This window comes from Balaenoptera physalus, assembly GCF_965194825.1.
Source record: "Balaenoptera physalus genome assembly, chromosome: Y".
NCBI lineage: Eukaryota > Metazoa > Chordata > Mammalia > Artiodactyla > Balaenopteridae > Balaenoptera > Balaenoptera physalus.
The window spans coordinates 7,568,378-7,590,300 of record NC_138904.1 but is presented as its reverse complement, the minus strand read 5'-3'; the positions used below and the strand labels follow the sequence as shown (position 1 = coordinate 7,590,300).

The following is a 21,923-nucleotide window of genomic DNA, read 5'->3' as shown; positions in this document are numbered from 1 at the left end:
CAGGCTCAGTAGTTGTGGCTCATGGGCCTAGTTGCTCCGCGGCATGTGGGATCTTCCCGGACCAGGGCACGAACCCGTGTCCCCTGCATTGGCAGGCAGACTCCCAACCACTGCGCCACCAGGGAAGCCCCCCCCCCGTCCCCCCCCCATTGTCTTTTAATTGAGATCACACACCTGGTCTCAGGACTTAATGAAGCTCAGGTTTTTTTGTTTGTTTTTGACCGTGCCTCAAGGCACACAGGATCTTAGTTCCCCAACCAGGGACTGACCTTGCAGTGGAAGCATGGAGTCCTAACCCCTGGACCACCAGGGAAGTCCCCCTGAAGCTCAGGTTCTTGATATCTCATCACAGAAAGAATTCAGTGAGAGACAGAGTGATAGGTAAGAAGTGGATTTATTTAGAGGGAAACACACTCCACAGATAGAGTGTGGGCTCTCTCACAATGCGACAGGCACCAAAATACAGGGTGGTTAGTTTTCACAGGCTGGGTAATTTTATAGGTTAATTAGTGGGAGGAGTATTCCAGCTATTTTGGGGGAAGGGGTGGGGATTTCCAAGAATTGGGCCACTGCCCACTTTTTGGCCTTTGACGGTTAGCCTCTGAACTGTCATGGTACCAGTAGGTATACCATTTAGATGCTAAGGTATTACAATGAGCATATAATGAGGCTCTAGGTCCACTGGAAGTCGAATCTTCTACCAGCTTGGGCCTAATTAGTTTGTATCATATCCACAATGGCTATGTCATTGTTTTAGAGGTTGTGCCCTGCCCCCTTACCTCCTGTTTCAGTAGTGCAGGATATTTACATACTAAATATTTTATTATATATTATTTTCCTTACATTTCTCTGTAGTACAGTTAGGTCATTTTGCAGAGAAACTGCATTTGTGGGTTTAATTTACGTTATCTATGAATTTAAGTTTAGAATGGTAAAAGTGTTGTCACATAGTGTTTGCTATAAAAAGGGCTAACCTAGCTTACACCTACAAGTGTGCAAAACAGTAAAGCAACTTGTTCCAACCACCTCTGAATGTTTCCATTTTCAAATTGAAAAAGTAAAAAGCGTTTTCTGTGGCAGTGTTTTTTGACAATACAGCTTTTTGAACCCTAGCAGGAGGAGACCCTACCATGCAGTTTTTCTTTTTTCAGTAAGAAGAATGGAAGAGCGTTTTTTTTTAAGGAACTAAGTATAAGCTGTCTTGCACTTCAAACCAGGGACCTAGTAGTCAACGTTTTCTTCCATTTAAGGGGACTATGGCGCTGAATCTTCCAACAGGAAGCGATTCCTGCTGTGAAAGTAGCCCATTTCCTTCTAAATCACAACCAATGCAGCGGCCCGAGGGTCATAACGAGCTTACGTCCAATCACTTAAAAATTTGTTCAGAAGGCTGATAGCAAGCCTAGCCACAAATAGCCCTGGGCCTGTTGGGTTTCAACAGTGTAGTTCTGAACCCCACAGGGCCCTGTGGTTTTGGAGAAGTGCACTACCAGCGGCCACCGTACCTAAACCAGTGGGTAAAATCAAATACTCACTGCAAAGTGAGTACCTGCACGGTGGGGGAATGGGTGAAGAGCGGCCTACCGGGAAAGCCCGTTATCACCGACGTCATTCACCGTACCATTGTTTCATTGTTCCGTCACCCGAAGGACCTACGAGCTTGAAGGGCACAGTCGCTGCCTGCAAAGCGTAGGGGCCTCGGGTTCTTGGCCAAGCCACCATAGCTGGGTAGCTTCCGTCCGCCCTACGGATTCCCCCTCCGCCTACCTCCCCCTCCCGGCTCTCCTACACCTATTTACCCTCCCCTAGCTCGTCTGCCCGTCTCTGTTTTCGCCCACCCAGCCAGACGATTCTAATTAAGCCATCGTTGACTGCTCTATAACTCGCTCGACACCTGGCATCAAGTGACCCTCAACCTTCTTAGATTCAGGGATATTTCACTAGTTTCGACTTCGGGGAAGCTTCCCAAAGGCGGGAGAGGGCTAGTTGGAACGGAGATATTTAACACAAGTTCACATTCCACGAACTGTAAGAGTAGGGAAAGGCAGAGCGCTAGAGAAAGGAGCAGGGAAAAGAGCTGGGAGGAAGGTGAGAAAGATTGGGACGTCCTAGCGTAATGTTTAAAAGCCCCGCAACTGGTTGAAAGCGGTACACCGCAAGTTTTCGCTAGTTCCCAAAGATTCCAAGATTTCGCGCGAGGGCGGGGGAAACAAAGCTCTCGCGAATTCTGAGAGCGTTGGGGGAACGGGACTGATTAAAAGATCTCGCGAGGTTATGAGTAAACGGTCTCACGTTGGCCGGAGAGAAGTTAATGTAGTCGTAAAGGGGTTGGTGGTCGGGAGAGAAGACGCACCGATTACGTACTGACGTAAAGCGGTCGAAGTGGGCCTATTTCGGCCTGGCCGGATACGCTACACCTGCAGTTGGAGACCGGGAGTTCCCGCTTCACTTCAGGCATGAGTCATGCGGCGGGAAACGAGCCCGGGCTGGACCAGCAGGTGAGCCGAAATGTTTTTATCTAGGCTCTCATACTTGGAGCTCTTTCCTGGCTTAACGTGGCCTATGGCGCAGTGCTAACTAGCCACCTTCATTTTACTCCTGCTGGGTTCCTTTGGCCGTGGTTGGACTGTGGGCAAACGGGGGAGAAAACTGAATTAAAGCATGTGGAGGCGGCGTGGAGAAAAAAACGAGTTGGTAGTACTCTGGTTTGGTTTAGCTATTGAATCTCGGCCACGCACAATGGCGGCTTTTGTGTGTGCTTGCGGTTCTAGCAGAGGTGCGCATGTGCTAGTACCGACTGGTTAGTGACGGAGGGAGGTGAGCGAAATTGGACCATTTTTTGTGTGTCAGGGGCGTTCGGCTCTCAATGGACGGCACTGATTTCAGGTCCAAAGGTGTCGTTGGCGTATAGGTGAAAGGTGGATTGCGGACACTGGGTGGGGGTGGGGGGGTAACAGGGCCTGCTCTAGGGGTAATGGCGGCGGCCTCCTTTGTTTGGTTCGCACGACTATGCGGCGCTGGGTCTCCGCTCACAGAAGGCCCAAGCTCCGTAATTTTTGGCGGACGATTTCACTACAGAAAAAAAAAAAAAAACTGCTGTTTTGTTGCTGTTTCCGCCGCGGTCCTTCTGCCTCTGTAGTGTCAATGTGAGTGTATGACGAGGCCGTGTTCCCTGAGTGGAAAGTTTTGTGACGCAGAAGAGCCGGCAAAGGGGTAGTGGGAATGGGGGTGAAAAGTGGCCGCCGCTTGCTTCCATTGACTGCTGTCTGGATGTAATAGAAACTGGACGCCGGCGGGGAGGCTCTTGGGAGGTCAGGGATCTGGATTTGCCGTATTCCATTTACTTAATTCAAAAAGAGTCACTGAATGGCCGTTAACCCGAGGGTGGTACGGTCTTCCGTCGTGAGACGTACTGTGTTGTACGTCTTCTCAGGTTATGTGTTTGACTTTGAAGTTGATCAGAGGGGGGGAAAAAAACTAGAAAAGGGGATTCGCACGAAAGATTAACTTTCTGTTACTGCTTTCTTTTTCCTGACTTTAAAAACATTTAAATATGGCAGGGCCATGGACCTGTTCTTTTTAAATACAGTGCTTTCCTTTGCAAACAGGTGTCAGTATTGCTCCTTGATCTTTTGTACTTTTTAAGATTTATTTTGGCATATATAATTTTTCACTACTTCTAGTTACTTCTTTGTTAGTTCTTAAGAAATGCAGTTAAGTGAAATAACCTTTTTTCTACAGTATTGAAGCCCATCAGTGTAAAGGGACAGGTAAGAATTGAGATTAAAGATACTTATCTTGTAAAAACATTGTCATTTGTGCCAACTGACCATCAATCTCTTTGAACTTATCTCTAAAACGGGAGATACAAATATTGTCTTCATGGTGTGGCAAGCGTTAAATGATTCAGTGATAAATGACACAGTGCTCACTAAATGATGGGTGGTGCTGTTGCTGCCTAGGAATTTGAGTTAAAAATAGTTACTATACTTAAGTATATAAAATAAAAATTTTTTTTAAGTTACAGTCTTTAGGGAATAAAGAAATTAAAGAATCTTCAGGTTGCCGTAACATTTTTCAGGTGTATTTTTCAGGCTTAAAATAATGCCACGGAGAAAACCAGTGGCTCTGAGAAAATGGTAACAATTTGTTTTGGTGACTGATTTTACTATGGAAGACTGTTAGAGGGACAGCTTGTTTTGAATGAATGTATTTGAATTATCTATACTGGTGTACTACTTGGCACCCAAGTCCTACCTTTTGCATTTGCCATAATTTGTAGACTTGTATAGTGTTCTTAAAAACAAAGCAGAGAGCTGGCTAGTAAATGCTAGAAGGTGGGACTAGAATTTAGGACTTCTGATTTGTGTTTTGTAATGCTGTCTGTGTTTATGTTTCCCTTAGTGTAGTGTGTCAGCATGTAAGAGGTATTAATATCTCTGTTTTCCTAGTTTTCTGGTCTAGACCTGAACTCCTCTGATAATCCGAGTGGAGGAGGAAGTACAGCAAGCAGTAAGTAAAATTTTTGTTTATTTAGAATCTTTATTACAGCTTAATGGTAATATTTCATTTTACTTACAAAGTTTAAATTTAAAAAATGTTCTGTATCCTATGAATTTATAAAGTATTTTGGCATGTTCAGATAAGATGACACTGGTTGTTTTTCAGTGGAAACAGATAATCATTTAGAAGAAAGTTCATGTAATAGTCACGCTTTTAGGAAACCAATTATGCCCAGTATGAATCCTGGTCAAATATGGAGGTGGGGATATGTCAGTCCCTCTTGTGAATTGGCCTGAACTGTGTTAAACCTAATAAAGGGAATCTGTACATCTGTGTGCTATAGGTATTGTTCATTCCCCCTGGAGAACCTGAGCCTGGTTCTGGAGAACAGATGGAACCTGGCTCTACTGATTCTTGGGTGGTAATTAAATTTAAAATGTTAGCCATGTTATTAAATTCTTCTGAAGAGAAGTTAAATCTTTTGAGGAGAGTGGGGTTTCTGGATTGTTTTTATTTACTTGTGACTTGTTAGAGGTTAGTGTCACAGTTAGGTGGATAGGGACAGGAAGTTGGTGTTCTGTTATGTGGCAGCAGATTTCACCTTGGACCCAGGTTTCCAAGAGAGCAGTTGGTGCACCCTGAAAAGCCTCTTCAAGTCTCGTTAATTTATATCAAATCTTTTTTAAAAAAATTTTTTAAATTAATTATTTATTTTTGGCTGTGTTGGGTCTTCGTTTCTGTGTGAGGGCTTTCTCCAGTTGCAGCAAGTGGGGGCCACTCTTCATCGCGGTGCGCGGGCCTCTCACTGTCGCGGCCTCTCTTGTTGCGGAGCACAGGCTCCAGACGCGCAGGCTCAGTAGTTGTGGCTCACGGGCCTAGTTGCTCCGCGGCATGTGGGATCTTCCCAGACCGAGGCTCGAACCCGTGTCCCCTGCACTGACAGGCAGATTCTTAACCACTGCGCCACCAGGGAAGCCCTATGTCAAATCTTATTTACCGTTGTATGAATATCAAAAGGATTTAATTCCACTGGTAGACAGTTTTGAATACTTAATCTTAGTTAAGTTAGCAATTTGGATATACTGTCAGTTCCTTTTTAGAATCATTTTCCCTTTGTAGCTGTCAAGTGTTTAGTGTTCATATTACTGAAATGGAAAGTTGGTTAGTTGAAATTGGTCAGTCGATTTCGTACATACCCTTTTTCTCTTTGTATATCCTGTTTTATTGTATATAGTAATGGTTATATTTGTTAGTTAAAGGTTATAATTCATGTGATAATTTCCTGAAAGAGCAGAGCTTTTTAAAAATTTTGAGTAAGCTCTAGTAGCTACTGAAGCGTATTTGGTTTTAGGATTAGGATTTTGAAGTTTGTTTTCTAGGACTAGTTTTTTTTAATAGACATTTTTGCAAAAAGCTGTGTCTTAAAGGATATGATAAGCTTTTAATGTTATATTTTCTTTTACAGAAGGGCGCTATATACCTCCTCACTTAAGGAACAGGGAAGCATCTAAAGGTAAGTGGTTATGGCAACTTAGTATTCAAATTTTTCTGTGTTTTGAAAGTTAGTCAAAGGAGAAATCAGATAACTGGGAAATGTATACACATTTCCCCCGCCCCGCCCCGTGCTGTTTTCTGTTTTTAAGAACTAGCACTTCCTAACTTTGAAAGAGTTCATCTAATATTGCATAATGTATAATTCTTATTTCTTTTAACCAGTTTTGAGCCCAAACTGTTAGTTTTACTAGTGCTTTTCATCTCTTTGTAAACGTTGATGACCTGTTTTCAGTCTGAAAGAGTTTGTGTATCTGGGGATGCCTTTTTATGTAAAACAGACCACAAAACAAGTCCTACTTTTTGCTCTTAAAACATTGCCTCGGGCTTCCCTGGTGGCGCAGTGGTTGGGAGTCTGCCTGCCAGTGCAGGGGACACGGGTTCGAGCCCTGGTCTGGGAGGATCCCACATGCCGCGGAGCAGCTGGGCCCGTGAGCCACAATTGCTGAGTCTGCGCGTCTGGAGCCTGTGCTCCACAACGGGAGAGGCCGCGATGGTGAGAGGCCCGTGCACCGCGATGAAGAGTGGCCCCCGCTCGCCGCAGCTAGAGGAAGCCCTCGCACAGAGATGAAGACCCAACACAGCCAAAAATAAATAAATTAATTAATTAAAAAAAAAAAAAAGTTGCCTCAGTGAAAATGGGGTTATTGCAGAATAGTTGGGAATTGCAGGATTACATCTTTGTGCATGCATACTCAATAGGTTGGAGAAGTCTGGTCTCACCTTTTTGCTGAAATCCTTCATTTGAAAGATTTTGTCTGAAATGTTATTAAAACACTTGGTGTCGTTCAGTATTAAGTTTTTAATGTAGAGTGATAAAGTTATTAGGAACATACTGTTGTGATGATGATTTGAGTGCTGTATATTAACCAACAGGGGTGTCCTGAAATTTTCAAGAGAAGGAAAGGTCAGGAAAACTATTTGAAACCAAAAGGTGGTGGATAAAGAAGGGGTAGGGTGCAGGGGTGGGAAGGGTGGAAATAAACTAGCTTGTGGTTGGATATTGTGCCTCCATATGTAGTCTGTTGTTTCCAGCTTCAGACTTGTAAGTCTATATGTCTACCAGAAGATCGGTTGGGTAATAAGAGGATTCTTTTTTCAAAGTAACTGCAGTTTCTTTCATCATGGGTATTCCTCAGAATATTTGGCTGGAATTGCATCTAAGGTGTAATTGCTTCAAAGGGGGAGTACTACCAGCATCTTAGGAAGTTAAATGGAAGAGACCTTAAAAATCTAACAGTCTTTTTCCCACTTAGCAAAGATCATTCGTCAATTGGCTGGCTAATGATGATGGAGCTATAAAGCAGAGGGAAAGTAACTTCATTAACTTGTAAACTTCAGAATATTTAATGAAACGTGCTAATCTAGTTAAATTCTCAACTTAATCGTTTGTTCAGTGAGTTAACTTTTTGTCGTGCCTGGAGACATGTCCAGAAGGAAAACAGGCAAGGATGGGAGTTTTCTTTTTTCTTGGTATACTTGGTTCTCACTAAACTTATAGGTGTGAAAATATTATTGTACTCTTAGGATTTGATAACAGTATACATAAATGCAGAGCACAGTAACAGTTATATGAACTGTTATTTTGGTGGTTAAGGCTGAAACAGAATAATGTTTTATTTAGTTGGGAATTCGGAAATTTATATATGGCATATAGTATATATTTTAAATTGACCTACTTTTATATTCAGGGTTTATGAGATTAATATTTAGGGATGGGACATAACTAAAAAACTAACTTAGAGCTGATCTAACTACTGCCATTGAGGTTAAAAATTGAGGGAGGGGGTGGATTTGGCATTCCTTTGAGAGCAGTCATATCTTTAAAAAGGGGGCTTGTCACACAGTCTTGTTAAAGTAATCACTTTAGAGTAGGCTCCTATTTTATTGGTTTTGGTAGATAGCAAACACTGACACTTAAAAAGAATGTATCTTAAATTATTAGTATGATAATGGTATGTAATGTATCAGTAGTATACTTGTGTTTCATGTAAACTATTACCCTCTTGGGGTGGTATTCATTCAGTACAGTGTTCTCATTCCATGAGGTTACTTTGCTTAATATAATAATTTCTAATGGAAAAGAGAATTAAAGATAGGAAAACTCTGTTTGTTAATCAAAATAATTATCTCAATCTTGGTTCTCTTTTCCAGTGTTTTGATAATAATTCCAATGACCCTTGGTCCCACAAGGATAAGGTAAAGAAAGGCTGTGTCTTTGAAAAGACTGGAATGTTGTAAAAATATTGTCACCTTCTCTAATTTTTACTTTATTTGGAAGGATGTTATGATAAGAACAGTTCAGGGTGGAGTTGTAGTAAAGACAAGGGTGCCTACAGCAGTTTCGGGTCTCGAGATTCAAGAGGAAAGTCCAGTTATTTCAGTGATCGAGGAGGTGGATCAAGGGGAAGGTAAGTTATTCTCAGTTTGTGAGTGTGTATACAGTAGCATTTGAGGAATCAGTTCTTAGTTTGATGTGTTCTCATTCTTTGTACTTTCCTTGACATTTAATCATTTTTTTTCATTAATAGACCATCCTATTATAGGTAAGATTTTCTTTTTTTTTTTTTTTTTTTTTTTTTTTTAATTTTTTGGCCACGCCATGCAGCATGTGGGGTTAGTTCCCTGACCAGGGATCAAACCCACGCCCCCTGCAGTGGAAGTGCAGAGTCTTAACCACTGCTGGACTTAAAGGAAGTCCCGCTATAGATTAGATTTTAAACAAAAGTTTACTAAGTTTAATCTGTTAAACAGGAATTACAGGCAGTAAGAGTATGCTTACTTGATGTAATGAATGTTAATTTTATTTTTTTAATGGCTTCTCTATAATTTAATCAATTTTAGTTTATTGTAGTTTAATCATAATCATTGCACAAGTGTGATATATTGATCTTAAGAACTTAATATCCAGTTAGTTCTATACTGTTTTTTACAAGTAGGACTAAAACTCTTAAAAACCTTAGTCTTGTCATTTGTATATAGCCAGATATAACTTAGTTGATGTTAATATATTATTTCTCTGCTTTTTTAATTACAGGTGTATAAATTATACATAACCACAGGTTAATTAGAGAGTCTTATTTCACAGATGAGTTATCCAATATTGAATTGTTGACATCTTTGAAAGTTACTTGTGACCAACAATTCAATTACTAATGTACAAGTATGTTTTTGGAGAGATGATAATATGATATTGGCCAAATGACATATTCTGATCAGTTGCGTGTGCTGTTTAGGTTTGATGATCGTGGACGGAATGACTATGGTGGTTTTGGCAGTCGTGGTGACAGAACTAGCTTTGGCAACTTTGAACGTAGTGGACACAGTCGTTGGCGTGACAGGTCAGACGAAGAAGATGATTGGTCAAAACCACTTCCACCAAGTGAACGCTTGGAGCAGTAAGTTTTTTTGTTTTGGTTTGATATTTTATTTTATTTATTTTTGGCTGCATTGGGTCTCCGTTGCTGTGCGCCGGGCTTTCTCTAGTTGCGGCGAGCGGGGGCTTCTCATTGCAGTGGCTTCTCTTGTTGCGGAGCACGGGCTCTAGGCACATGAGCTTTAGTAGTTGTGGCTCACGGGCCCTAGAGCACAGGCTCAGTAGTTGTGGCGCACAGGCTTAGTTGCTCTGCGGCATGTGGGATCTTCCTGGACCAGGGCTCGAACCTGTGTCACTTGCATTGGCAGGCGGATTCTTAACCACTGCACCACCAGGGAAGTCCCTGGAGCAGTAAGTTTTTGATATGTTGATATGAAACTTACCACACTTAGTATGATATATGTAGTAATGATTTGGTTTCAGGGAACTCTTGGTTTGGTTTCAGGGAACTCTTTTCTGGAGGAAACACTGGGATTAACTTCGAGAAATACGATAATATACCAGTAGAGGCAACTGGCAATAACTGTCCTCCACGTATTGAAAGTGTAAGTTGCTTTTTGCTTTTGTTTTTTTTGTGTGTGTAAGTTGTTTTGATTCACTTTTTAACTGTTCTTTAAAATTCTTGCTAAAAATTTCATTGGGTTATGAAAAAGGAGAGACTGAGGTTAATGTCACCATTTTGAGTAATCCTAAAATAGAAAATGTGTCAAATATTAAAAAAAAAATCAAAACTACTTTGTTGTAGATAAGATCCCTCAGGAGTCCACTTTCTTAAAAATACCTTGATACTTTTACATAAAATCCAAAGCAACTATACATTTAACCACAAGTAGACATTTGGCTGGTAATTTACGTTCTAATGTTAACATAAAACACATACTGCAGCAGAACATAAGGCGTTTCTAGTTGTATATGTATTTGATTAACCTGGTTAAATTTCATTGACAGTTCAGTGATGTTGAGATGGGAGAAATTATCATGGGTAACATTGCTCTTACTCGTTACACTCGTCCTACTCCAGTGCAGAAACATGCCATTCCTATTATTAAAGGAAAGAGAGACTTGATGGCTTGTGCCCAAACAGGTAAGCTCATTAATGAAGAATAACTTGACTAGCCTTAAAAACAGTACATTATGTAGGGAGGCCTGAGTCCCGTATTTAGCCTGATTTAGAGTCAGGTGAAGATTAGCTGGGGATGTCTCATGTCTTTGGATCGTTTGGGTGAAACTTGTATTTTCATCAGGGCATCTTGGGGAATTCTACAGCAGATTATCAGCCCATTAATATTGCTAGCATTCTCTCCACTGAGTTCATAATATTCCCCTCCTGTGAACTCACTGCAGGGAAAGTTAGCAATAATTGGAATAGGAAATCCACAATCAGGGAAGAGACAGGAGTCTATGATTCATAAAAAATGTGGACAGGGAAAGGAAGAGGTGCCTCCCATCCCCTAGTACTTAATTAGGAAATACGAGGGCTGAGGTAGGGTTTACTCCTCTATCAGAATTTGGCATAGGTAAAAGATGGCAAATCTTAAACTTAAGTATTGAATTTCTTTTTCTATAGTGGTATGTTTATATAAATATATAAACTTCACTCACTTGTTTATTTAATATTTTCTTTTTTAAGAAATAGATTATGTCTTTTATATTTGTGACCTTTGGGCCAACACTATTACCTGTTTTTTAAAATAAAATTCTAGTACAGTTAATTAGTACCCGTGGGTTTTATTTTGCAAAGTAACAGAATGACCTGCAAAGTCCTCTTGTTATAAACTTCAGAAAGTTTGCTGACATTGACAGTTACAGAATAACACAAGGAAGAATTGAAATGGAAGTTGATGCCATTTTAGAAGAAAATTTCTTGTGTTGTACAGATTAAATTGCAGAGAGAAGTATATGTTGATTGCATTGTTATAAATGGAGAACAGAAATCATTTGGCATTCTTTGCTTAGCTGTATAAATATGCTATATATTTCAGAAAATTAGGCATAAAATAATTCTTTTTTTTTTTTTTTAACTAAAAGGGCATTTAGAATACTTTAATTACTATTCAAACGTAATAAGGCAGTATTTTCTAACAGGGTCTGGAAAAACTGCAGCATTTCTTTTGCCCATCTTGAGTCAAATTTATACAGATGGTCCAGGCCCGGCTTTGAAGGCTGTGAAGGTAAAGATTCCTTTCCTTTATAAAATAAGTAGTTTTTGCTTAGAAAAATTTTTGTACATATCTGTTGGCACCGTTCATTCTAAATGAAGCCGAATATACTTTGTTTCCTTTTCAATCTATTTACTCAAGGAAAACACATATTTGGGTGTAACCCTTAAATTACAGAGGGGATTTTGCTGTCGTGAACTTCAGAAATGAATAAAGTTTTGAGTCTTTGAGCTTAATTTATAAATTGTCCTTACTTCTTAGGAAAATGGAAGGTATGGACGCCGTAAACAATATCCAATCTCCTTGGTTTTAGCCCCAACAAGAGAATTAGCTGTACAGATCTATGAGGAAGCCAGAAAAGTAAATATGCATTTTTACTGATTATTGCCTTTTTCATTGATTCTAGTGATGTTTTTATAAACAATAAATTATTGCTTGTAGTTTTCATACCGGTCTCGAGTTCGTCCTTGTGTGGTATATGGTGGTGCTGATATTGGTCAGCAGATTCGAGACTTAGAACGTGGATGTCACTTGTTAGTCGCCACTCCAGGACGCCTGGTGGATATGATGGAAAGAGGAAAGATTGGGTTAGAGTTCTGCAAGTAAGTGAATTTTTATATACGGTTTGTAACTAATGTTTATATTAGTGAACGTTAGTTTTGTAGTATTTTATTAGTATTAGAGTTAACCTGTGTGGTTCATTGGAACAATCGAATAACAGCTAATTTGGTATGTGTTTTATGTGTGTTTCACATGTATTAAATTATGAAGCTAGAATGTTAAAATGAATATATTAGCATAATTAATTATATACACAACTATAGTCAACAGTTTCTCATCAAATTCTTAACTGAGTCTTTTTCATAACAGATACTTAGTGTTAGATGAAGCTGATAGGATGCTGGATATGGGGTTCGAACCTCAAATACGTCGTATAGTTGAAAGAGATACCATGCCACCAAGGGGTGTCCGCCACACCATGATGTTTAGTGCTACTTTTCCTAAGGAAATTCAGGTAGTTCTTTTTTTAGAACATTTTTGTTTGTAAGTGATAAATAGACAATTTTAAACAATAAAGGTAGAAAATAACACCTTCTTTTCCTCTTCCAGATGCTTGCTCGTGATTTCTTAGATGAATATATATTTCTGGCCGTAGGTAGAGTTGGTTCCACCTCTGAGAACATCACACAGAAAGTAGTTTGGGTAGAAGAGGCAGATAAACGGTCATTTCTGCTTGACCTCTTAAATGCAACAGGTAAAATTATGAATAATAATATTGTTAGGTATAAAGAGACTCTATTTGGATTTCTTAAGCCTGTACCCTATCCTTCCTTTGCCCACCTTTTTAACCATTAAAACCAAGCTTATTTTTAATTATCTCCATGTGCATCCTTATTGAGTGCAAGGAGAACTAACCAGTTAATATTTAGTGAGACAAAGTTGCTGTTAGTAAAGAAAATCTTTTATATAATTTTTCAGGGAGGAATTCACTGACTTTAGTTTTTGTGGAGACCAAAAAGGGTGCCGATTCGCTGGAGGATTTCTTATACAATGCAGGATATGCTTGTACCAGTATTCATGGAGACCGATCACAGAGAGATAGAGAGGAAGCCCTTCACCAGTTTCGCTCAGGAAAAAGCCCGATTCTAGTGGCTACTGCTGTGTGTATATTTTAAATTTTTTTTTCAGTTAAACATGTTTGAGTATTTCTTTATTTTAACAAAAATTATTTTTTTAGGTGGCAGCAAGAGGACTAGACATTTCAAATGTGAAACATGTTATCAATTTTAATTTGCCAAGTGATATTGAGGAGTATGTACATCGGATTGGCCGTACAGGACGTGTAGGAAACCTTGGTAAAGTGTTCAGTTGCTTGATGGTTTAACACAAATTTAAATATTAGAACACTACTTTCAAGAGAAAGCTGACATCAGATGTCAGACATCTAAAAGTTTTTGTTTTAGTTTCTAATTTGGTTGTATTGTAAATTATAATGTTATATTTTTGCGTTGTAATTAATGTTCTGTATGACTTAATGGAAGCCTAGACTTAATGTACTTCTTTTTGGACTCTTGTAGGTCTTGCCACCTCATTTTTCAATGAAAGAAATATAAATATCACAAAAGATTTGTTGGATCTTCTTGTTGAAGCTAAACAAGAAGTGCCATCTTGGTTAGAAAATATGGCTTATGGTCACCACTATAAGGGTAGCAGTCGTGGGCGTTCTAAGAGGTACAGATTGTTTTGAACCTTCATTATTAATATTATTTGTTTGGGGTAGGAAGTTATGTCCAAGGTTAAATAACTAAAATGCTACCACTACTTACATTCTTTGGGCAAGGGATATTTTTAGAAAGGGTGACATGGAGTAGTTAGATGTCAGAACCACTATTAGAGGAAATTGAGTTGAAACTAAGGATTGGGAAGTTTAGGCATGGAAATTGTCATTTTAATTCAATTTTGTATTTATAAAACCACCACATAATCTTTTTCCTTGTAATAACAGATTCAGTGGAGGATTTGGTGCCCGAGACTATCGACAAAGTAGCAGTTCTAGCAGTTCTAGCTTTAGTAGTAGTCATGCAAGCAGCAGCCTTAGTGCTGGAGGTGGTCGTGGCAGCCCCAGAGGATTTGGTGGAGGTAATCTTAATTTTTTTCCCCTTTTATTTTTTGGCAAGGGCTTTCTTCCCCCCCCCCTTGTTTTTCAAAGCGTAATTTATTGGAGAAATTTTATTTCAAAGAACACAAAACCAACACTAAGAGTTAATCCTTTTTTGTTATGCTTATATTAAAGTAGTTGAGAAGCAAGAGAAAAGATACTTAAAATGGCTGACCTAATTTGTCTTTTTTAACATTTCTTGATAGGTGGCTATGGAGGCTTCTACAATAGTGATGGATACGGAGGAAATTGCAGCTCTCAGGGGGTTGACTGGTGGGGCAACTGAATCCGCTTCACAGCAAAGTCACCCTTTTGAAAAAGCTACTATGGAAACCACATGTAACTTAAGCAGACTAAACCGTATAGCTTCAAGAACTAGCAGTACATTACCAACTGTGATTCTCCTGAAAATTGAAGGGAGCTCAAAGCCAAAGGAAGAAAAGAAAGGAACAATCAACAACCCTATTAAGAAGTTGCTTTGAAAACTTAATTGCTGTAGTTTGGATTAACTCCCCTCCTGCTTATTTCCATCCCAAACTGCATTTATAATTTTGTGACTGAAGATCATTTGTTAATGTACTGTGACTTTAACTTTAGGCAGCTTATTATTTTGATGTCCTGTTGGCTCAGTAATGTCCTAGTTTTCAATTGTTTTGACAAAATAAATCCACTGAACTTGGGCTAAAATCAAACTTTGTTGCACAGGTGTGATGCAACTTAACAGGAATCATCAGTTCATCTGTAGATATTATAAAGAAAAAATCTTGGATGGTATCCTGCATTAGGACTTTTTGATAACTTGCAGAGTGGGGAGGAAAACATCTTAGAGCAGAATTAGTTTCTAATGTGGCAGCCTGTACTAAGTTGAAGTTCTGACTTGCTCACTCTATCCTGGATAGGCACTTGTAATCTTTAAATAAGCCATTCCAGTCATGATGAGGTGGCATGTATGAATACATCCATATGTTTTTCAAAGCACTCTTCGAAGTTAATGCAAGTAAATATAACAGTTCCTTTATTAATGTTTAGGTTATTCTAAGCTAGGCAAATGCGGGCATATTATAGGAAAAGTTTCAGTTTTGATAACAGAAGTGTTTAGGGGAAATTTTATCTAATTAGATGTTTTTAATGCCTGCCATAAATGAAACTGAGATGGTAAAATGGCTGACCATGCCAGTGACCAGTCCTTTTAAGGACCTGCTTGGATTTTGGTCTTCAGTGCATGCTAGTGTTGATGTTTTTTGGTCAAGAGGATACGAGCAGGAGGGATTGTGCAGCAGGCTTTTATTTTAATGCAGATTCTCTTTTTTCTGTTTAGGTTGCGTTGAAATGTTAAAATGACTTAACACTTGTAGAGTTGGTAAATCAGAGTAGCAACAAACTGTGAAATCCTTGAGATCACACAGGTTGGAAATATGTACTAAACTGCACAAGGTGTTATTTCTATATAGTGCAGTTTTAATGTATTTTGGTTGCATAGGTTTCCATTGTATTTATAGTCACTTTCTGCTAAATTTGGCCAAAGATGATTGTTCACCAACTAAAAATGCCTCTGCCACTTGGAATTCTGTGCCGAGTTTGTGGTTGGAATATAGTGATCTTTATAGGCTAATCTTTACAATGGCTTCAGAAGGCAAAAATTTCTTAAAGTGCAATAGGTTTTCAAGCATATTGTGCCTTGTTCTAAAACTTTATTGTAGGTGCACTTGACAGTATTGAGGTCACTTGTTACGGTGCTATTTCAACTAGTATAGATTTAGACTCTTGTACCTTTTGCCCATAAATTTTTACAAAATACTTACTGCACGTTCAGAGAATTTTATATATATGTCTCGTGTGCGTGTCCTTAAATTTCCAATCTTTGTCTCTTGGAAATTGTTGAACGCAGCGTGGTAGGAACTAGATTCTAAAATTTTATTTGGGACCAGGGAATGATAGTTGAGAAGAAACTATTTGCACACGACAGATTGTAGATACTTTTTGCTGCTAGTTTGTGTAATATTTATTGAACATTTTGACATGTATTTATTTTTGTAAGCCTAAAAGTGATTCTTTGGAAGTTTAAAGAAACTTGACCAAAAGTACAAAAACACTGGCACTTGAATGTTGAATGTCACCGTATGTGAAGTAAAATATTTCAGGGTAGTGTGAGCTTATAATGTTAAGTCCTATTAAACTTGAGTCAAATTAAGCAGACCCAGCATTGGCAATGTTAGGTAGCTGTAACTTTCTGACAAAATTTAAGGCAAAATTGGCAACTTGAAATTACAACATGCCAAGGATTTGATACATTTGTCTTAAAATAATTAACGAAACACTTCTAAACACATATGAAGTGTACACATTTTCAAAGGTTCTCAGTTTTATTTAGTACATACTTTGTTTGGTTTGGTTTTCAGTGTCTGGCAAATTGTAGTTCTCAAACGTGGTTATCTTTGTGTATTGCCATAATAAGTGACTTTTACATTCAGTTTTGTCAGCCAGCAATATTTTCAGTAAATAAGAATAGAATTAAATTTGCTGAATGTAAACATCGAACCTCAAGTCACTGTAAGTTTAGTAATTGCTTAAAGTATTAGTTTTAGATGCTAGCACTGCATGTGCTGTGTTTTTTCTGATTTTACTAAAATAAAGAGTTGAATACAACCTTTGTTGTCAGTTGTGGCTTAATGAGAGGTAGAAATGAATCTGTGCTCTCAACCTGAAGAGTTTGAAAGTGATATTTCTTGGTTATCTGCCAAACCCATTTGTGAAATACTTCTTCATGAAGCAAGTAGTATTCCTGTGTTTTAAGTATTTGAATAAATGGAGGTGGTGTAAGGTGGGGATATAGAGAAACAGGATTTTTTATTATAAATCGCAGAAATCTAAAAGATCTATATAGCATGTATTGCACTGATCTATTTCAGGATCAAGAATTAATTGGAACAGGTAACAGAGATGGCAGAGGTTCCCAGTCTCCAACTTTGGTTCCTTCTGTTGGCTGATAAATCATTATTACCCGCACTGATGCTTGCAGCCACTACCAAGTAAGAGATATTGTTAAAGAACCAAACCAGTTTAATATGTTAACATTACAATAGCTTTATGAAATAGGTATTTTTGTGTGTGTGTTTTTTTTAAGCTTTAGAGCTAACCTCCCATGTATCCTTAATTCTAACACTGTAGACTGGCTTTTGTCTGTTAGTAAACATCCTGTAAATGAGATCAGTTTACGTTCTTATACAGTTTTTTCCACTCAGCATTACATGTGTGAGATAAAATATTGTCTGAGCTGTCTTGGTCTAACTGCTATATTGAATTCTGTTGTGTGCTGAACACACCTGGGTTGTTTCCAGGTTGTGGTTATGTTAAATTATTCGTGACATTTGTTAAAGAGAGTAAAGACTATTCAATAGGGTCTATGGGGTCTTGCAGTGTGGAAGAGAGACTGGATTCAATTACTTTGAATACATGGGCAAATGGGAATGTATATACCCAAGGAGCAAGGCGGGCGGGGTGGGGGGAATGTCAGTGGATAGAAAATTACTAAGAGGAAAGAAACAAGGGGAGGGGTATGTATTTTGCTTAACTGACCTAACAGGACTTGCTGAAGGTGGTTTTAGGGTAATAATTAGGTAACACCGGCGGGGTCTTGGGGGACTGACAACCCTGTTGTCATTGAGAGTGACCAGATACTGAGGACTGGATTCGGCTAAACTGACTTAGGATTCTTGTTAAAATTGGACAATACAGAGACAAACAATAGACGTCCAAAAGTTGAGGCCTAGTTGGAAAATGCTCAGAGGAGCACAAGTAGAGTTTGGTCCAGGATAGAATGTGCCAGCTTTTATGAAAGATAAGTTCATATCTCTTGGATACATTCTAAACTAGAAGTGGATTGCATGACCTCCATCTTTCCACTTGATAATACCAGTTTTCTAAAGCATTTATTCTTGTTTTACACTTCTTCCACAGTTGTATGAGGGATCTGTTTGTTCCATGCCCTCATCATATTTTGGCTTAGTGTTTAAATTTTAGATATTCAGGTGGGTGTGTATTGATAACTTAATTGTTTTAATTGGTATTTTCCTGATGACCAGTGCTTCACATTTGAACCATTTTCTTGAGGTTAATGTAAAAAAAATAATTTGACCTTATCCAGTTTAGGAACATGCTGACACACAAAAAACTAAAATCTGGGATTTCTTTTTACAGAAAACGGTAAGTGAAGTTGGATTAGCAAGATATAGATAATTGTTGAAGTTGGGTGATGGGAACATAGAAGTTCAGTTATACAAGTCTGTTTGTTTTTAGTTGGGGTATAATTGCTTTACCATGTTGTTACTTTCTGCTGTACAACAAAGTGAATCAGCTATAGGTATACATATATCCCCTCCCTCTTGAACCTCCCTCCCACCCCCCGCCATCCCATCCATCTAGGTCACCACAGAGCACCGAGTTGAGCTGATGTAAGGTTTTTCATATTAAAAATTAGTAAATAATAAATTACAGATGAATAATGGGATTCAGGGAAGCTGAAATAACTAAAGGTAACTTTTCCTTCCAGTGAAAAAACTTTCCCAATGCCCTTCCTCTCACCTAGGCCAGTCTTGCTTGTGGTCTGCCCGATGTGGATTGCATTTGTCTCCTTCAGGTCTCAGATGCATTTTAAAAATTAGTAAGAGGGACTTCCCTGGTGGTGCAGTGGTTAAGAATCTGCCCACCAATGCAGGAGACATGGGTTCAATCACTGGTCCAGGAAGATCCCACATGCCATGGAGCAACTAAGCCCGTGCGCCACAACTATTGAGCCTGCGCTCTAGAGCCTGCAAGCCACAACTACTGATACCACGTGCCACAACTACTAAAGCCTGTGTGTCTAGAGCCCGTGCTCCGCAACAAGAGAAGCCACTGCAATGAGGACACTGCTCACCGCAACCAAGAGTAGCCCCATTTGCTGCAACTAGAGAAAGCTTGCACATAGCAACGAAGACCCAACGTGTACAAGAATAAATGTATAAAAAAAAAAAACTTTTCCGCATTTAAGATTATTGTCCAATTTGCCAATTTATAGAAAGTTTTTTTTTTAATTAACTTACTCGTTTTTGTTACAGAGCACCAGCTCTAGGTGTGCAGGCTCAGTAGTTGTGGCGCACGGGCTTAGTTGCTCCATGGCATGTGGGATCTTCCCAGACCAGGGCTTCTACCCGTGTCCCCTGCATTGGCAGGTGGATTCTTAACAACTGCGCCACCAGGGAAGCCCCAGAGTGCTTTGTAGTCCTATTTTATTTTATTTATTTAATTTTATTTTAATTTAATTTTATATTTTTTTGCCACAGGTCCTTTATTTTACAAGTCCTAACAGCTCCATGTTTTTTGACAAATGTGTACACTTCTTATAATCCACACATACATCAAGATGCAGGACATTAGTAGCAGTCTTGAGAGTTAATCTCATTTTATCTTAACATCTTCACAGTGCCATTATATACCCCATGTCACCACTGAGGAATATTTGCATGAGAAGTTGAGACCAACCATTCATGATAGCAACTTGGTTAGCATTTGGTTTCTGGCAGAGAGATGGCAAAGATAATTTAAAAAACTGCCTTAATGCCTTTTGTCTTTAGTTTAAATCAGCAACCATTATGTTGCCCTTCTGGAAAACTATGTTCCCTTTCCATGTGACCAGGCAGGGAGCAAACAGGGTAAAGGACATAGCTATTTTACAGAGCCATCTCCCCATTATCAGCTCCTCACATGATACCCTTAAGTGTCAGGTGCAGGGGTGCTAATGGTGGCCTGGAAACTGCTTCTAAGGATGATTGCCAAAGTTACCATCCAGTCAAACTGCGTAGTCTGTTTTATCCTGGTGACGTGGACAGCTCTAATCCAGTCTGAAAGAAGTAGGGCTAGAGCTGCAAGGAAGTTACTGAGGGAACACAGATCTGAAGATTATCTTGGTCCTTAACTGATGTTTGCGTGCTGACCAAGGCAAATACATGGTGCAACTTGTACTTTCACATAGTTGTCTCCTATTCAAATGTTTTTTCTTAGTGGGTTCATATACCATAATGTCTGTTTGTGAGTGATCCAGTGCACTCATCTCTGGATACATTTGTTCACTGTTTAATTAGAGCTCTGGGGAGGTTTGTAGGCTGCCATTGGAATCCTTACTTAGGAATTCAACAACAATCTGGACTGAAGGTTTTTAATCACACTTTCATTAGCTGAAAATGAGAGGCTGAGAAGTAGTGTGACGCTGAGAAGCAAAGGATCAGAGGTTAAGAGTTCACTGAGATCTAAAAAGGGAGATAATGAGACACAAAAGCCTTGAGATAGCAACCCTGAGATAATCCTTTTTTTTTTTTTTTTTAAAGCTTTCATTCAGAAGTCATAAATGGGGAATTTTCTGGTGGTCCAGTAGTTAGGACTCAGCACTTTCACTACCAAGGGTAGGAGTTCAATCCCTGGTCAGAGAACTAAGATCCTGTAAGGGCATGGCACAGCCAAACAAAAGAAAAAACAAAAACAAAAGTCGTAAGTGAATGTGTTTCTCATGCTAAGGAATGAAATTCCAGGAAGCAAGAAAAAAAGCCTCAAGTTTTGAGAACTATGTGATGACTCTCATGTGTGAGCAGCTATTTATTAATGATTTTCCACATATATCCATCCCCAAAAGCAAGAACTGAAATTATTGTATACAGTCACCTTTCCTGAATTTTGGCTGCTATCAGGATGTGCACATTCATGGTGGCCCTGCTGACTCAATGAAACATGGGATTTAGTAACAAGGCAGTGGAAGGGAAAAGCTGTATCTCTGATCTGACCCACCTTGCAAATAATGCAAAGGACTCAACTTTCATACCTTATAATTTTTAATTTTTATAGGTTGGTACACACAGATACAACTGATCAGGAAAAACAAAACCAAAAAAACTCCACCTTTCTATTTCTTGAAGCTGCACTTCTGAGTAACAACTATTAGCCTATAATTGGTCTTAATATGCAGCAAAATTTTAGATGTTGGACAGTAATATAATTCCTTACCTTTTGCTTTTTTTAAAAAAATTAATTTTGGATTGTGCTGGGTTTTCATTGCTGCCCACGGGCTTTCTTTAGTTGCAGCAAGCGAGGGCTCCTCTCCATTGCAGTGCGCCAGCTTCTCATTGCATTGGCTTCTGTTGTTGCAGAGCACGGGCTCTAGGCATGCAGGCTCAGTAGTTGTGTTGCACGGGCTCAGTAGTTGTGGCTCGCGGGCTCTAGAGTGCAGGCTCAGTAGTTGTGGCGCACGGGCTTAGTTGCTCCGTAGCATGTTTGATCTTCCTGGACCAGGACTCGAACCCGTGTCCCCTGCATTGGCAGGAGGATTCTTAACCACAGTGCCACCAGGGAAGTCCAACAATCCAATTTATAATTGCATCAGGGGACTTCCCTGGCGGTCCAGGGGTTAAGACTTCACCTTCCAATGCAGGGGGTGCGGGTTTGATCCCTGATTGGGGAGCTAAGATCCCACATGCCTTGTGGCCAAAAAACCAAAACATAAAACAGAAGCAATATTGTAACAAATTCAATAAAGACTAAAAATGGTCCACATTAAAAAAAAAAAAAAAAAGAGTCTTATAATTGCATCAAAAAATGTTAATCAGGGGACACTAATGGATAATCATTATGTCAGTAAAGGCAAGCATTG

At 39.2% G+C, this 21,923-nt stretch overlaps 1 protein-coding gene across 3 annotated transcripts; it reads left to right on the top strand.

The window, feature by feature from the left end:
• Positions 1–2,286: 2,286 nt before the first annotated feature.
• LOC309653373 (ATP-dependent RNA helicase DDX3Y-like) lies at positions 2,287–16,894 on the top strand. 3 transcript variants are annotated; one of them, XM_082447988.1, is made up of 18 exons: positions 2,523–2,694; positions 4,022–4,081; positions 4,452–4,512; positions 5,969–6,016; positions 8,336–8,465; positions 9,291–9,452; positions 9,876–9,975; positions 10,379–10,514; positions 11,516–11,601; positions 11,851–11,949; positions 12,031–12,191; positions 12,460–12,604; positions 12,700–12,844; positions 13,069–13,250; positions 13,328–13,445; positions 13,668–13,821; positions 14,096–14,229; positions 14,455–16,894. In XM_082447988.1, the coding sequence occupies exons 1-18, from the start codon at positions 2,662–2,664 to the stop codon at positions 14,532–14,534; spliced, it is 2,034 nt and encodes a 677-aa protein (XP_082304114.1). In that variant the 5' UTR covers positions 2,523–2,661; the 3' UTR covers positions 14,535–16,894. The 3 variants fall into 3 exon arrangements, with proteins under 3 accessions (XP_082304115.1, XP_082304114.1, XP_082304116.1); XM_082447989.1 differs by lacking the exons at positions 2,523–2,694; positions 4,022–4,081 and adding an exon at positions 2,287–2,498; XM_082447990.1 differs by lacking the exon at positions 4,022–4,081 and having other exon boundaries at positions 2,524–2,694.
• The last annotated feature ends 5,029 nt before the right edge of the window (positions 16,895–21,923 follow it).

Coding starts and splice junctions, on each gene's coding strand:
- LOC309653373 (XM_082447988.1), top strand. CDS start 2,662: ATGTGGAGGCGGCGTGGAGAAAAAAACGAGTTG. Junction 8,466..9,290: donor GGAGGTGGATCAAGGGGAAG/GTAAGTTATTCT, acceptor TGTGCTGTTTAG/GTTTGATGATCGTGGACGGA. Junction 9,976..10,378: donor GTCCTCCACGTATTGAAAGT/GTAAGTTGCTTT, acceptor TTTCATTGACAG/TTCAGTGATGTTGAGATGGG.